Source organism: Ambystoma mexicanum, chromosome 8, assembly GCF_040938575.1.
Source record: "Ambystoma mexicanum isolate Mex_15411 chromosome 8, UKY_AmexF1_1, whole genome shotgun sequence".
NCBI classification, from domain to species: domain Eukaryota; kingdom Metazoa; phylum Chordata; class Amphibia; order Caudata; family Ambystomatidae; genus Ambystoma; species Ambystoma mexicanum.
In genome coordinates, this window is record NC_090929.1 from 711,892,637 (window position 1) to 711,907,145 (window position 14,509).

General features: G+C 47.2%; 1 protein-coding gene across 1 annotated transcript in view; it reads right to left on the reverse strand.

Annotated features, from left to right (window-relative positions):
* Positions 1–14,509, reverse strand: part of ASCC1 (activating signal cointegrator 1 complex subunit 1) — an 857,123-nt gene that overhangs the window by 675,691 nt on the left and 166,923 nt on the right. Inside the window, exon 4 of the mRNA XM_069610516.1 lies at positions 9,295–9,392. Coding sequence (XP_069466617.1) covers positions 9,295–9,392 — 98 coding nt within the window. The remainder of the gene's footprint in view (positions 1–9,294; positions 9,393–14,509) is intronic.

The following is a 14,509-nucleotide window of genomic DNA, read 5'->3' on the forward strand; positions in this document are numbered from 1 at the left end:
AGCGCGGGTGATGAGATAAGGGTCAACTAGTGCAAGGAAGGGGGGTGGACCAGAATCAGTAGTTTAGTCAGGGAGGGATGCCTGAAGGCAAGTGCTGGAAGGGGCTGCTGAGGCAGACTGGTCGAGGGAGGGCCTGCCCCCTGTATGACTCAGAAGGGACGAGGAAGCCAGTCGCAGCAGCAGGGGGAGAGGGGGCATTATCAAGGAAGGGGAGAGAGGAGGTGGAGAAAAGGTCTTGAGAAGCTTCTATTTTTCTATCATTGGCTTCCAAGGATACCAGATAATACAATCTTTAAATGCACAGTACTTAAGCAGACACTGGGCTAGGCCCTGAGGACCAAAGGGCTGAAGACTATACTGTTTGGCTGTGGAGAGTGTCTCTACCAGGAAGAGAGGAGAAGTGGAGATTTGAGGTGTGTGTGCCTGTACCCTTAACAACTGACCAAGTCACCTAACCAAGTCACCTGACCTAGGTCACCTGGTACAAAAGGCCGCCTCCATCGCCCTTGCGGCTCTAAGCCCCGAGGACCAAAGGGCTCAGGACTATACTGTTTGGCTGTGGCGAGTGTCTCTACCAGGAAGATAGGAGAAGTGGAGATTTGAGGTGTGTGTGCCTGTACCCTTAACAACTGACCAAGTCACCTGACCTAGGTCACCTGGTACAAAAGGCCGCCTCCATCGCCCTTGCGGCTCTAAGCCCTGAGGACCAAAGGGCTGTGCACTATACTGTTTGGCTGTGGCGAGTGTCTCTACCAGGAAGAGAGGAGAAGTGGAGATTTGAGGTGCGTGTGCCTGTACCCTTAACAACTGACCAAGTCACCTGACCAATTCACCTGACCTAGGTCACCTGGTATAAAAGGCCGCCTCCATCGCCCTTGCGGCTCTAAGCCCTGAGGACCAAAGGGCTGAGGACTATACTGTTTGGCTGTGGCGAGTGTCTCTACCAGGAAGAGAGGAGAAGTGGAGATTTGAGGTGCGTGTGCCTGTACCCTTAACAACTGACCAAGTCACCTGACCAAGTCACCTGACCTAGGTCACCTGGTACAAAAGGCCGCCTCCATCGCCCTTGCAGCTCTAAGCCCTGAGGACCAAAGGGCTGAGGACTATACTGTTTGGCTGTGGCGAGTGTCTCTACCAGGAAGAGAGGAGAAGTGGAGATTTGAGGTGCGTGTGCCTGTACCCTTAACAACTGACCAAGTCACCTGACCAAGTCACCTGACCTAGGTCACCTGGTACAAAAGGCCGCCTCCATCGCCCTTGCAGCTCTAAGCCCTGAGGACCAAAGGGCTGAGGACTATACTGTTTGGCTGTTTGGCGGGTGGTGCGGGGTGCCTGCCCTGTCGTGAGCTGCAAATGATGGATCCATCCAATCTAATCTCAAGGACTAGAGCCCAAGTAAAACGTTTCGCTACACAAGAGGATCTCCTTGCCAAACGAGCTCGACAACAACCGGTGAGCCAATACTTTTCATATGGATCATTAACGGAAAACACAGGAATAACCAAAGATTCAATAGTGGAGCCGATAGAAGATGATTTTGAATCTTCCAAAACAGAGGAGTACGTACGCTCCGTTCCAAGCTGTGAAGTATTAGTGCCTTCTGTCTATCTACAAACACCCCCTACCACCGCTACGTTGCCCTTGTCCCCTTCTTCTAATCTCATTCAGTCAGCTGAAGGTATGACTCATACTCAGACGGCAAGTGTTATCAACAAGACAGCCAACGAGATTGATAAGGATTTACCGGATGGCGAGTCCGCTCCGGATGGCGAGTCTGCTCTGGTGGAGGCCGGGGCGGGCGTTGTGCCCGTGCCTTGGTCATTGTCTGGGGATGGGGGGGCAGGCTTGGTGGCCGCAGCTCCGAGGTGTGGGGGGTGCGGCGGCGGATTCGGCTCCGGCAGCTGTGATGCTGGCCGCGGCCGCTTCTGATGACGCTGGTTGGCGTGGTCAGATAGTAAGTGCGGCGGCCGCGAGCGACTATGGTGTCGGCTCAGAAGCCTTGCAGCACCAGTTAGACTTGACTGAGGCACGATTGATCAGCCAATCGCTTGGCCTCACTGAGTTGGCGTGGCGCACCGAAGCTGTGTCTCTTGGAGGATGCCACGTTAGAACTGAAGATGAATCTGAAGTAAGTGTGAGTTTTGATTTACTCGGGGGCTTGAATGGAACGTTATGTGTTGGCCAACGCGAGGTTCCTGCCTCACTACAGATAACCCAGACTACTACCCCTGTTTTAAATATGATGGATTCTTACCTTAAACCAGCAAATTCCAACACAGCATTACAAAATGAATGTTGGCAAGGTGTTGAAGGGGATGGCCCATCCCATATTGACAAAAGAAACTCCTTAGAGGTGGTTTGCTCTGTACTACAAAACTTGATCAACTTAAATAAATCCCGCTCATGTACACGGATTGGTGCATCGACCCCGGATCAAAGCTCGATACAAAAAGCCCCCCAGAAAAGGCAATGTTCTAATGTTACTGATGTAAATAGAGACATACGGGGGTCTGGTAACTATAAAAGACTCAAGTCACGAGAGATTGTGGCTTCCGACGCTTCAGTACAGTCACAAGAGGGAAAGGTGGCCGACTCCCAGAAAAGACTGTCCTGCCATAATGATGCAGGGCGTGATCCTAGGATGTGAAACCAAATTCAATTAAGTCAAACTTCAAACAGTGATGAATCGTCAGAGGAAACTACCACTAGGGATTCATCGCTTGTTGAGCGTCCATTTCCAAAAATTAGGAGAGAACGGGCTCGGTTTGCACGAGCCGCACGCGATACACAGGGGAAAGCTGGAGGTGGGTGCCCAGCCCCTTGCGTACATGTGCCTTCAAATGACCTCCTAATAGCCCTAACGCCTGCAATGGCAATCTCCCTTACACCTTTCATCAAATTGTACGAAACACTAAATGAAAATGTGAAGGGTGTCACGATGCTATTGGCTATGATGAATTCAAAACGTATGCACCTAGAGGTAATGCACGGAGCGCAGAAGACTAAACAAGAAGAGGTAAATCAAAAATTACTGGCGGGCATAGAATCAGCCAATGGTGCTAAACGGAATGACATGATTGATAAAAAATTGTTCGCAGATGTTGCGAAAGAGGCACGGTCTCTTTTTCGCAAATCACACATAGAACCAAGAGGCGAGGAGTTGGGTGTTGTTGGTAACATGGAAGATACGGTAATGAAAGAACAGTCAACTCTCTTACCATTCCCATCCAATACTGTAAAGTCAGCCGTGAAGACTGCTTGTCAAATGCTGTCATCTCAAATCGAGAATCAGCCTCCCCATTCCATCATGCACTCTGAAAGCCACGCAATGGAAGCTAATGGCCCACTCAATGTGGTGCCTAAGGACGCTTTTCCTCAGGTGATAATTGAGGTGGAAAATCCTAAGAACCCCAGAGATGTACATAGCAAAAGTGATGGGCAGCCCAACTTACTTGAAACGTCGTTTCACACAGCCTTTCTGCAAGCCAAAAACGCATCAAATCCAGCTTTGTTGGATTGTCAAAAGGCATCTGGTTCATCTCGAACCTTGAAAGTGGTGGATCATGCTTTTGGCCTGGAAGATGTCCCTGTTGATATCACAAAGTCTGCAGGCCTATACCCCATCTTTGGAAGTCTAGATGTTGAAGCCCAAACCAAATCCAATAGGGAAGCCAAAAAAAATCCCCCCCAAATGAAAAAGCAAAAGAACATGCCAGCCCACAAAAAATCTCAACAAAAAGGAGCCCGAAAATTCCTTCGCAACATTAACATGATCCAACTCGTCGATAAAGCAATCACAACCACTTTGAAGCTAGCTGACACAATCAAGGAGAACAAAACGGCCCAAGTAGAACCAGTGGGAAATAATATGAAAGCTGCAGAAGTTCTGCTAGACGAAGCCGAATTGGCCGATCATGATGAGTTAATGGAACTATCAATTTATGAAGACCCTGTGCAAGAGGCAGTTGAACTTGTGAAAGCACCTCTCGAAGTTCCAATCATTCAAAAAGTAGTTATGTTGCCCACGAGTTCAAGACCGATCAATGAGCCCAGGAACTTGGTAACAGGTCCACTAAATTTCAACCTGAATATGCTGCAAAAGCATCAAGTATCACCAACTAACACAATACGAGAGACCAGAGACAGGTTGTGTGTGTTAGTTCCTCTGGAAGTAGAGGCAAGGGATGGGGATCCAGGGCCCAGGAGCCCGGCGTTCATTACGCTACAAGCAAAACGGGAACGACTGAGGACAAGCTTGCAGACGATGCACCAGGATGTTGGTGAACCATGTCAGCTTCTTTTGAGTGGGGTGAACTTTGCAAGAGGAAATGGGGAGCCAACGGCGGCCGTGTTGGCTGCCGATGCACCGTTGCCCCAGAAATTTGACCACCATCAGTCAGAGACATCAGTGAAAAAACAGACGGTCAGGAATAGACAGGTAACAGCCCGACCCTTAGAGCTGACTCCATCGATTAAACTGATGCTGGAGAGGCTGGAAGGCAGCGATAAACTAATCTTGAACAGAACAAACGTGTTAAGACTGCTCCATCACATACCTCGGTTGCGATCCCTTGGTTTAAAAGACTTGAAAATTGTCAAATTCCCGGATGATCTATGTACGGATAAGGTGATTCTGCATATCAACTCCAATATAATTGCAAATGTAATCTTAGACGCAGATGAAGAGCTGTTGTTGCTGGGATTCGACACTTATAAATTAATGGAACCCGAAAGGTGCAAAAAAGTGGAGATGAAGGATGGGGCAGGCGAAGCACGAGCTACACAAAAGGGTAACTCAATGTCTGTGGAGAATTCTCAAAAAACTGCCCTGCGTGAACAAAATCAGCAGGAACAGCCGGGACAGAATGGGCCGCCCCTTATAGTTCGACTACCCGCACTTGCACTCCAAAGTGTAGTTGCAGGTGAGCAGGTGCCGATACCCAGAACTAGTCCAATGGCTAATATTCAAATCACCATAAATAATGGTAACTCAGCCGTCAAGCTCTCTTCCACAAAAACAAGCAGTTTAGTGGAACAAGAAATTACACAAGAATGGAATTGGCTGGCCTCGGCTTTGAACGCTAATACTCGCAGCTAATGCCCGAGGTCCAGCGTGGTTCAGGATTGTTCCTTTGCTTCATGGAACATGCGCGGCTTCATACATCTGCTAAATAATGACTGGCTACAGGATTTACAAGTGATTTGTCTTCAAGAAACCTGGATGTGCGCCTTGCCAGCGATCTCAGAATTTGAATGCGCTTTAAATCCAGCAATCAAGGCTGAAAAGGGGCGTCCGCTAGCAGGGCTCTTAACGATGATCAAACGGTCCTCAGGCTACCGGTTGCTAAATTCAAAGAACTACACGCCCTATATTCAAGTTTGTGAGATACGAAAAGTGCTGGATGTGATCCATATAATCAACTTATATTGGAATCATCGTTGGACCGGGACATATTCATTCATCGACCAGGTTACTTCAATAATCGATAACCTGCTGGAGTCAAGCAGTAGAAGCGGCTTGATAGTTTGCGGTGAGCTAAATATAGATTTTTTTAAACCACAGAGTTCTGCCAAAGGTGAACTAGCTAAAACCTGGTCAGAAGAATTGAACGCAAGAGGTCTATCAATGCTAAACGGCTGTACGCAAGGAGATATTCCGGCGAAGCCCACGTGGCAGCGTGAAGGCCAACGGTCTTCTATCGACTACATCTTTGCCTCTGATACTATGCATGCGAGGGTAAATTCTATGAAAATTCTCACAATGGCTAACAGTGATCATGAGATGTTAGAGTTAAAATTTCAAGTCTTAAGAGGTGTTCAAAGTCAAAAATGGGGAACAAAAGTTCTGGTGGAATCAAATCGCCTACGTGTGAGGCTGGATGAACGCGAGGTGGCCAATATATGCTCCCAATTCAAGTCGACACCGGAGGAGAATGAATATGTGTCTATATTGTCGCAATTTAAAGCCAAAAATACAGGGCTGAAAAACTGGTAATTTCGGAAGAAACACTGCTTCGACCTGACGGTGATGCAGCGCAAAAGAATGACGAGAGTTGAAATCCAGAAAAACAAACAAGGGTCCAAGGAAGAAATAAAGTCAAGAAACAGAGTAATCAAACAAGCTTATAAAAATTGGATTAAAAGCCATACATTTTTACTACACCAGAATGATGCAGAGGCAATGCTGAAGACTCTAATTAATAAGAACAGTGGTGAGTTCTGGCGAACCATTAATTGTATGGAAACACCGCAAGAGGCATTGCAAGTGTGCCTGGTATCAGAAATTGAGTGGGTGCATCATTTTACCTCTCTATATCATAATAATCTGGCTCCTAACTTTGCAACATCCAACCTAGTATCATGGAATTTACACTTTACAAGGGAGGACATCCGAGAGGTAATCATGAGAGCTAAAAACTCTAGGGTGCCGGGCCCTGACGGCTTGTCGAACTTTATGATCAAACAGTTCCCTGATCTTTGGGCTGATTTGTGCTTTGATCTATTTGCAAGAATCAACACGCAAAAACAAGTGCCAACTTCATTGAAGGCAGGGATAATAGTGCCGATCCTCAAGAAAGGCAATAGATCGTCACTGAAAAATTATCGTCCGGTGGCTGCTTCAAACAAAATTGATCAACTGGGTCAGAACTGCAAAAAGACTGGATGAAAGGCAAGCGGGATTCGTGAAATTTGTCAGGTGTTCGCTGAACCTGCTCGTCCTAAACGAAAGTGTATCTTGCTTTTGTCGATTTTTCCATGGCCTTTGATATGATTGATCGCGACGTCTTGTGGCAAAAATTGGAAGTGTGGGGTTGCCCGGCAGGTTTACTTGCCGCGATTAAAGAACTCCACACAGACACTTCGATTGCAATTCGTCTAGATCAATCAGGTTCCCTGTCAGCACAGATTAAGACGCACAAAGGGGTTAAACAAGGATGCAAGTTGGCAGCTGCAATTTTTAGTCTTTTCATTTCTGACATCAGCGAGGCGATACACTCTGTGAGAGTGTTTCCACCGAAGCTCAATTTATCGCAAATAAGATGGTTGTTGTATGCCGACAATTTGGTAATCTTAGATTTAACCCCGATTGGCCTACAACGTAAACTTGAGGCAGTGCAAAGATAAGTGAGCGTTAATAATCTGAAGATCAATACAGCAAAGACAGAAATTTTGGTGTTCGAGAACTTAAGAGCAAGTCAAAAGTCAAAGGCCTCAAAATACGTATGGACACTAGATCAAGACCAACTACGTATATCAAAAAGTGTAAAGTACCTGGGTATGATACTGAACTCCAGCATTTGTGATGAGCCTTGGGTAGTCGAATCCAAGAGGAAATGTGCTCAGCTGGCATGTCACGGGGTTGTGATACACAGAAAGTTTGGGCGATTTTCGATGCGTCCGCTGCGAAACTTTTACGAACAGAAAGTTGTACCGATCCTGACATAGGGCGCAGAAAAAACCTTTGGATGTTCGGCGAATCACTGGGCTTCACTGGAACATACATTCTGGACTAAGGCTCTAAGCATACCGATCGGAATCTCAACAGCCTGCATAAGGTATGAACTTGCCTTAATTTTGCTGCATGCCCGGATCTGCTGGAACCAACTGGCTTTATTTCAGAAATCCAGAGCAGAGGAAGGAATTTTGCAATTTAAGATCTTACACAATGCGTCATCAAGAGGCCCTGACATACTATCTCAATGGGTGAAACGATGCGAAGATCTCTTGCTAATATACAATATCAGCTTGGAAACTCTCCACTTAAATCCTACGGTGGCAAAAGTGATCATCTGGCGTGCCGATTGGATCACAACATGTAGTGAGCGCTATTCTGCCAGTGCAATGAAAGACTCTCCTGCCGAAGCAAGAGGTTACAATGTGCTTCAAAAATACCTGAATCGTTTCTCAAATTCGAAAGCCAGGAGACTATTCATGCTATTCAGGCTAAATGCTATTAAAACCAAGGAACGGACCAGCCATTGGGCTTGTAACGTAGGATTAAATTCCATTTGTCGCTTTTGCAACAAAGAGCTGGAATCACTTAAGCATCTCATGCTTTTCTGTCCGGAACTAAAGGATGTAATATCAATTCATCTGGGCCGGTGGAATGATGACCATCAGACTGTGTGCGCGGAAGAATGGTGGCAGAGAATGTGGAATGGATTGGACATGAAATTAATTATGCCCCTGACTTCTTTCTTGGCTGTAATTGAAGAGAGACTAAATGTAGTTGAACAGCCGTCAGCTAAAGATGTTAAGCAAACTTAAGAATCGATTCAGCTACGTTAAAGCCTCAGTTATGTTAAGTCATTTGTAATAATACGACATTGGATCTGAGAAGGGAGGAGGACTCTTCGGGATACCTATTAATGTGTTTTGTTAATTGTTGTCTTGTCTTGTGTAACATTTTAAAGGTTTGAATTTAAACCAATAAAATAAAAATAATAATAAGCAGACATTGGTCTTCTGCTCTACAAAGAGATGGGATTGACAAAACAATGTACTATGTAATGCGATCTAAATGATGTACAAAAAAAACGTCTTATTAAAGAATTTTCTTTGAGAAATAATCAGAAATTCTCAAAGAAAATGTCTTTAATAAGATGTTTTTTTTACGCAAGCATAGCCTGGTTGCATCTAAAAGGCAATTAATGATCAGATTACACACCCAATTCCCAAAGTTATGAATTTAAACATTATCAACAAATATTTCATTTTAAAGCAGAATGTATCCCACCCCCCCCTGTACTCTCCCTCACCCCCGACTTAAAATTCACCTTTCTTAAAGAAGCAGTTGACTCTCCAAGGACGTGACACAGGTCAAAACAACTATAGTTGATCAAATGGGGCTGCTACTTGCAAAGAACAGGGGGTGTATGTGATGTAAAATGTAATAGCAACCACATTTGAGTAAGTCAAAATTCTACTATTCTTCACTCCTGCCACCAAATTGAGGGTATAAATGATAAACAACACAAAGAGCATAAGCCACCGGTAGCAATAGTAACCCAAGCTTCCCAAGTGAATGATACTCCAAACAAGGTTAGCAGTCTGAGAACTGTTGGATTAACAGGAAGTTACTACGTGCTTGGTGGAGCAGTACTTATAAGATATTCAAGGAGGATCAAGCGATGACCAACTTGCCTACGGCCAATGTCATTGGAGACAACATAAATGTACAGGAATGTATTCCTATTAAAAAACGTTCTGCCTATCAACTCGTGAGCACACAGGTTTGATTCAAATGAACAGTGTTCATTGTAAGGTTGTCCGCTTTTATGATCGAATCCTTACCAATTTCTCCTTCCAAGCCAGGCTTTGGAATGCTGATTGAAGTACGTGTCTCCGATTCCAGTCTTCTCTTAGTCTCGCTTTTCTTACCGATGATGTACCTTCAAGGACAAAAACAGAAATGTGATTTATGGTGCATAATTTTGTTTTTACATCACTTTTCAGTGAACAACAATGACTAAAATATACCTTACTACATCAGGTCATGTATATATATTATTAGTTAACTATACAAGACATTTTAACATGTAACCAATTCTTCTTTTCTTCAACGTTCTCTTTTCATGGGATCTGAATATGTCAGAAATGTGCTAGACAAAGCAAAAACCACATATCATTCATTGCAGCAGACCTTCCAACTACAAGGTATTAATAGCTAAAAAAGAGACATTTTATTTTCTGATATAAATTAAATATAAACCCTGCATTAGCACACAAGATTAGTTGGCAGTATTATGAAAACATGTAAAAAAGAGAGTAAAGAGCAAGTAGATTATCTTTCTGTCCAATTTCACTTTCTTGAGAATTGACGTTTGTATAATGGAAGGCGTAGCAATGTATTTATGAAATTAAGCACAAGGTTCTGTGTTAGGTTAGAAACAGGACTTGGACGACCAGACATTGTTTCAAGGGTTTTATTTTTATCAACTCAAAATAATATTTCCTTAAATCTACAAGTGTAAGCCCCATTCTATAACAAAAGAAAGTCATAAGGGTGCTCGTCAGGTTGCCTAAAAGTACTCCTTCTGGAATCCTACTCTAACTTAACCACTTTTTATTATCTTCAAAACGAAAACAACAAACAAAACAAAGAAAGACTTTGTGAAACGCTGGAAGGCATGGCTGCTGGATTCTGACCCCAACCCTGGCCCTTTTTAGTAAAGGCCTTTGCCCATTGTTCAAGTTCAAGAAATATTGTTCTTAGTGTGGTGCAAGTATGGATGTTCAGGTGTCCCAGTCCAGGTTTCTTCCCATTCTGCGATTCTTTCAGTCTTTCTCCCCTCTGGGATTCGTTCAATCTTTCATCCTTCCTGCTGGTATTCTCTCAGACTAATCTCCACTCTGGGGTTTCTCAGGTCGTCCCCAGTCTGGGTGGTCCCAGGCCCCACACCAAACGAGGGCCTCTTCTCACTCCCCACTCTGGTATGTTATCACATTCTCCCCACTATGGGGAAAGCTCAATCTTGTGTACTTTGGGGGTCTTTCCCTTCTCACTCTCCCTGCTCTGGAGTATGCTTCTCCTTTCTCTCTTTTGCCTGCCCCCCTCTCCAGTTCAGCCGCCGCGTACCTGACTGCCTCAAGTGGTGATCCTCCAGAGGGTCATGCAGTCTAGTCAGCTCTCATCTCGCCACAGGGTCACTTATGCAAATTTTCAGCAGGGCTATGCGCATCAGCCTTCGGACGGTCATCTCCCTCGTTCTTGCAGTTTCTCTGGCCTGCTCCAGACGGCCGTTAGCTGCGCCTCGCTGCACCATCCAGGTGCAGGTTGCGTTTCTGTCCACTGACAATGGCGTTCTCTCTGGCCACACCTCCCTTGGTGTCTTTGGCCTGGTTAAGCTCTGCGCTTCCAGCCCAGCCACCTCCGTGATTGGCTCTTCCTGGGACGCTCCTCCAGTCGCCGTGTGCTGGTTCACTCCTCTCTTTAGTCTTCACAGGAGATTGGGCATACCTAGGGTCAGAAGCCAAGTCAGCCATTAGCAAAGAGTGGGCAGGTTCATTCCAACCCTTACATATCCTACAAAAGTGTTAGTGACTGCGGGGAAGGGATGGTGATTTCTACATCTCTTGGGGACTGTGTCCCCCAGAGAGAAGTTGCCTCCAGAGGGATACTGCTTATCCTGTCCCCTAGGGGGTTAAGCATGGCGGGTTCACATCCCTAGTCCCAAAGGGGGTAGCTCCCACTTGGGGAGAGGTGACAATGTCCCTGGATTTGTCACAGTTCATTGAATTCACCCTTCATCTAATAATATATGCAAATAGTTTCTGGTGAAGAATAATTTAAAAAAGTGCTGCATTTATTTCCACAGTTCACCAGATGTTTTGCTTTTCAACTGACAGCTTGTAAAACTTTGGAACAGTATCGAACCCCAAACCCTTTATTACCGAGTGCACTTCTGAAGCCCATCTAGCAGCATGTGTCACTATTTCAAGCATTTCCTCACATTGCTGTTGGGAGCATTGGGCAGAAATAGTTAACAGTTGGTATTGAAAAGAATTCTCCAGAAATAAACAGTTATTCACCACATCATCATCGGCACGAAAGTACGGTGGTCGAAGCCGGAACTGCAACAGTGAAAACAATTGAAAAAAAGAAAATACTTTTGTGAAAGGAAGCTCAAGTGACAGAAAATGGGTTGCAGCACTGCATAGAGCGTCCAGTCGAGTGGTAAAAAGGACCGACAGGCGAGTCCAATGGGAGGGTTCCACGTGGGCGGATATGCCTATGCGTACAACAAATTTATAGGAACATTTGGGTTTTTTTGCAGTGCAAAAGGCTCCAGTCCTGTACTCCAACAGTTTGGTGCTGCCCCTTTAAGGGAAGAGCATGCGGCGGAGTGACGTTGCACTCCGCCACGTGCAATATAAATAAAGGGGGCGTTCCCAGCCGCGTTAGTGCAACCGGGAGTCCGAACACAGTGGACATCTCCGGCTGAGTCTGTGGGGGTTGGGGGCTCACAGGAATCGCAAGCAGGGTCAGCGAGAGACGCCCAACAGTGGCGACGAGTCCGGTATGTTGCCCGGGCCCGGTGGTGATACCTGGAACCATTTTTGAACGGAGCGGATGAGGACGCTCGTTAGTTCCATGCCGCGGGCCGGGTGGATACCAGGCGGCAGGCGGCCATTTTGAAACCTAGGCAGTGAATGTTCACGGCGCTCCGGTGGGGCCCATGATTGACATCCAGGCCCAATTTTTGGACACAATGATAGTGGGAAGCTACATCTGCCAACACATGCCCAGATTTTTGATCAACTATAGATTTTTTTTAATTATTTGGGCGAGTTACGTCGAGGGAAGGCGAGGGGCTGGGGGAAGGATGCAGAGGCCTGCTTGATCCCTGGACCCCCCTGCCTCAATTTTTGGACCATCTGAGCTGGATTGTGGATCCTCCACACTGTTCTGCAGCTGAGGATTTTCATCTTCATCACCATCACCATCATCATCATCATGACCAGCTGCTACATTTAAAGCACAATTTTGGACTGGTGGATCCTGTGGCCTGCAGCATCTGCTACAGATCATCATCATCATCATCATCAGGTCTGGACATTGAGTTTTGTTTGTGCGACTGGACTGGTGTACTCCACGGCCACAGAGGCCTGTGTTGGCTGAGTGAATTGCGGCCCCCATCTCCTTCCTACGGGGGCACCTGTTCGCTTTAACCCATGAGTGCACCTGGTGATCAAGACGCAGGGCAGCCTGCAGACCAGCACTTACCTCAAGTTCAGCCCTCACCTGTGGTACAACCAGGTGTTCAGCCTGTTCCGCAAGTCATGGCACAAATGTGGGCCCCTGCGGCACTCCAGCCAATCCCGGAGTTTGATGTATCAGGCCCTCCATCCAGTCTGAGACCCAGATGGAAACGGTGGGTTGACTGCCTTGATGTGTATTTCAGGGCCACCATGGAGACTAACGACGACAGTAAGCTGGCGACACTGCTGTATGCTGCAGGGCCTGCGGTGCAGGAGATATTTGAGTCACTTCAAACTGCTGATGCCTCGTATGGTGCCGCCAAGACAGCTCTCCACAACCATTTCATCCCATTAGCCAACGCAGACTATGAGCGGTTTGTAATGTTATCGGCTCGCCAGAAGGAAGACGAGATTCTAGACACTTTTTATAGTCGTCTTAAACGCCTGTCTCTGGCGTGTGCATGGCGTGACCCAGATGACATGATCAGGACACTCCTAATTCAGGCTTGTTCGTCAGGGAAACTACAGCAACAGGTACTGAGAGAACCAGGGACCCCCCTTGCTCGCATCCTGGAACTGGGGCGCTGCCATGAAATCTCAGAGGCACATGCATCCAAGATGGAAGCAGGAACACGCCCGGTGAAGACGAAGGAGGTTTGTGCGATTGGCCGTGGCGGCAGAGGTGCCAGGAGGCCCGGCAACAGCTTCCGCAACAGGGGCGGGAGAGCGGGAGAAGCGTGCCAGAAGTGCGGCTATGACCTGCCCCACCCCGCCGAATGTCCCGCGGTGGGAAGAACCTGTGGGTGGTGCAGCCTTGCTGACCACTATGCACGGGTGGGCAAGGCATCTCTGCCAGTAATGGTGCCGAGAGGCCCGGTACGGTCCGGATTCCTGCGTCAATCCCGCCCACCTAATGTGGCCCAAGTCGACCAAGGAGAGAAAGGTGCCCAAGCGGAAGAGGAAGAAGAGGAGGAGAACATCATCTTCGTATCAAGTGTGGAGGCCCTCAAGTCAAAAAGCAGACGGAAACCAAGGTGCATTGTTGCAGTAAACAAGTCCCCCGTCCCGGTGCTGGTGGGCACGGGTAAGTCTGTCAACGTGATGGTCTGTGGACACTATGATGCGAAGGACAACCCACCAAAACTGTTCACCCCCAGGGCTCGCATCTTCACGTTTGGAGGGTCAGAGCCGATTCCCCTGGATGGCGCGTTCGTGGCCAAAGTAGAACACGCAGGATCAAAAATCACGGCAAGATTCTATGTGACACCGGTGAGCACTAACACGTGCTCACCCCTGGCTTATCCCTGGCTGGACGCACCCAAGAAGCCAAAGGGGTGCTAGAACAACTGTGGAAGGTGAGGGAGGAACTGTCATTCTCAGCCACAGGCCTCCTGTTGAGGGGTGACCGGATCGTTGTCCCCCAAGCCAAGATCCAGGAGGTAATAAGTCTGGCCCATCAATACACCAAGAGGCAGCAAATACAAAGGCCCGACTAGGCCTCAAGGTGTGGTTCCCTGAACTGGAGCGGCAGGTCGGTGAACATGTGGCTGCATGTGTCTGGTGCCAGGCGGCATCCCCCGCACAATGAGGGTCTGCCATTGAGACCATGCCCAGAGGGACGTGCCCATGGGAGGTGGTACATGCAGACTTTGGGTTCACCACACAGGGTACACACTTCCTGGTGGTGGTGGCCCTTGAGAAAGTCTTCGCCTCTCATGGTTTCCCCCATACCCTGTGCTCGGACAACGGGGCGCCCTTTCAGGGTGAGCGGTTCGCGGAACTGATGCACGAGTATGGGGTTCAACAT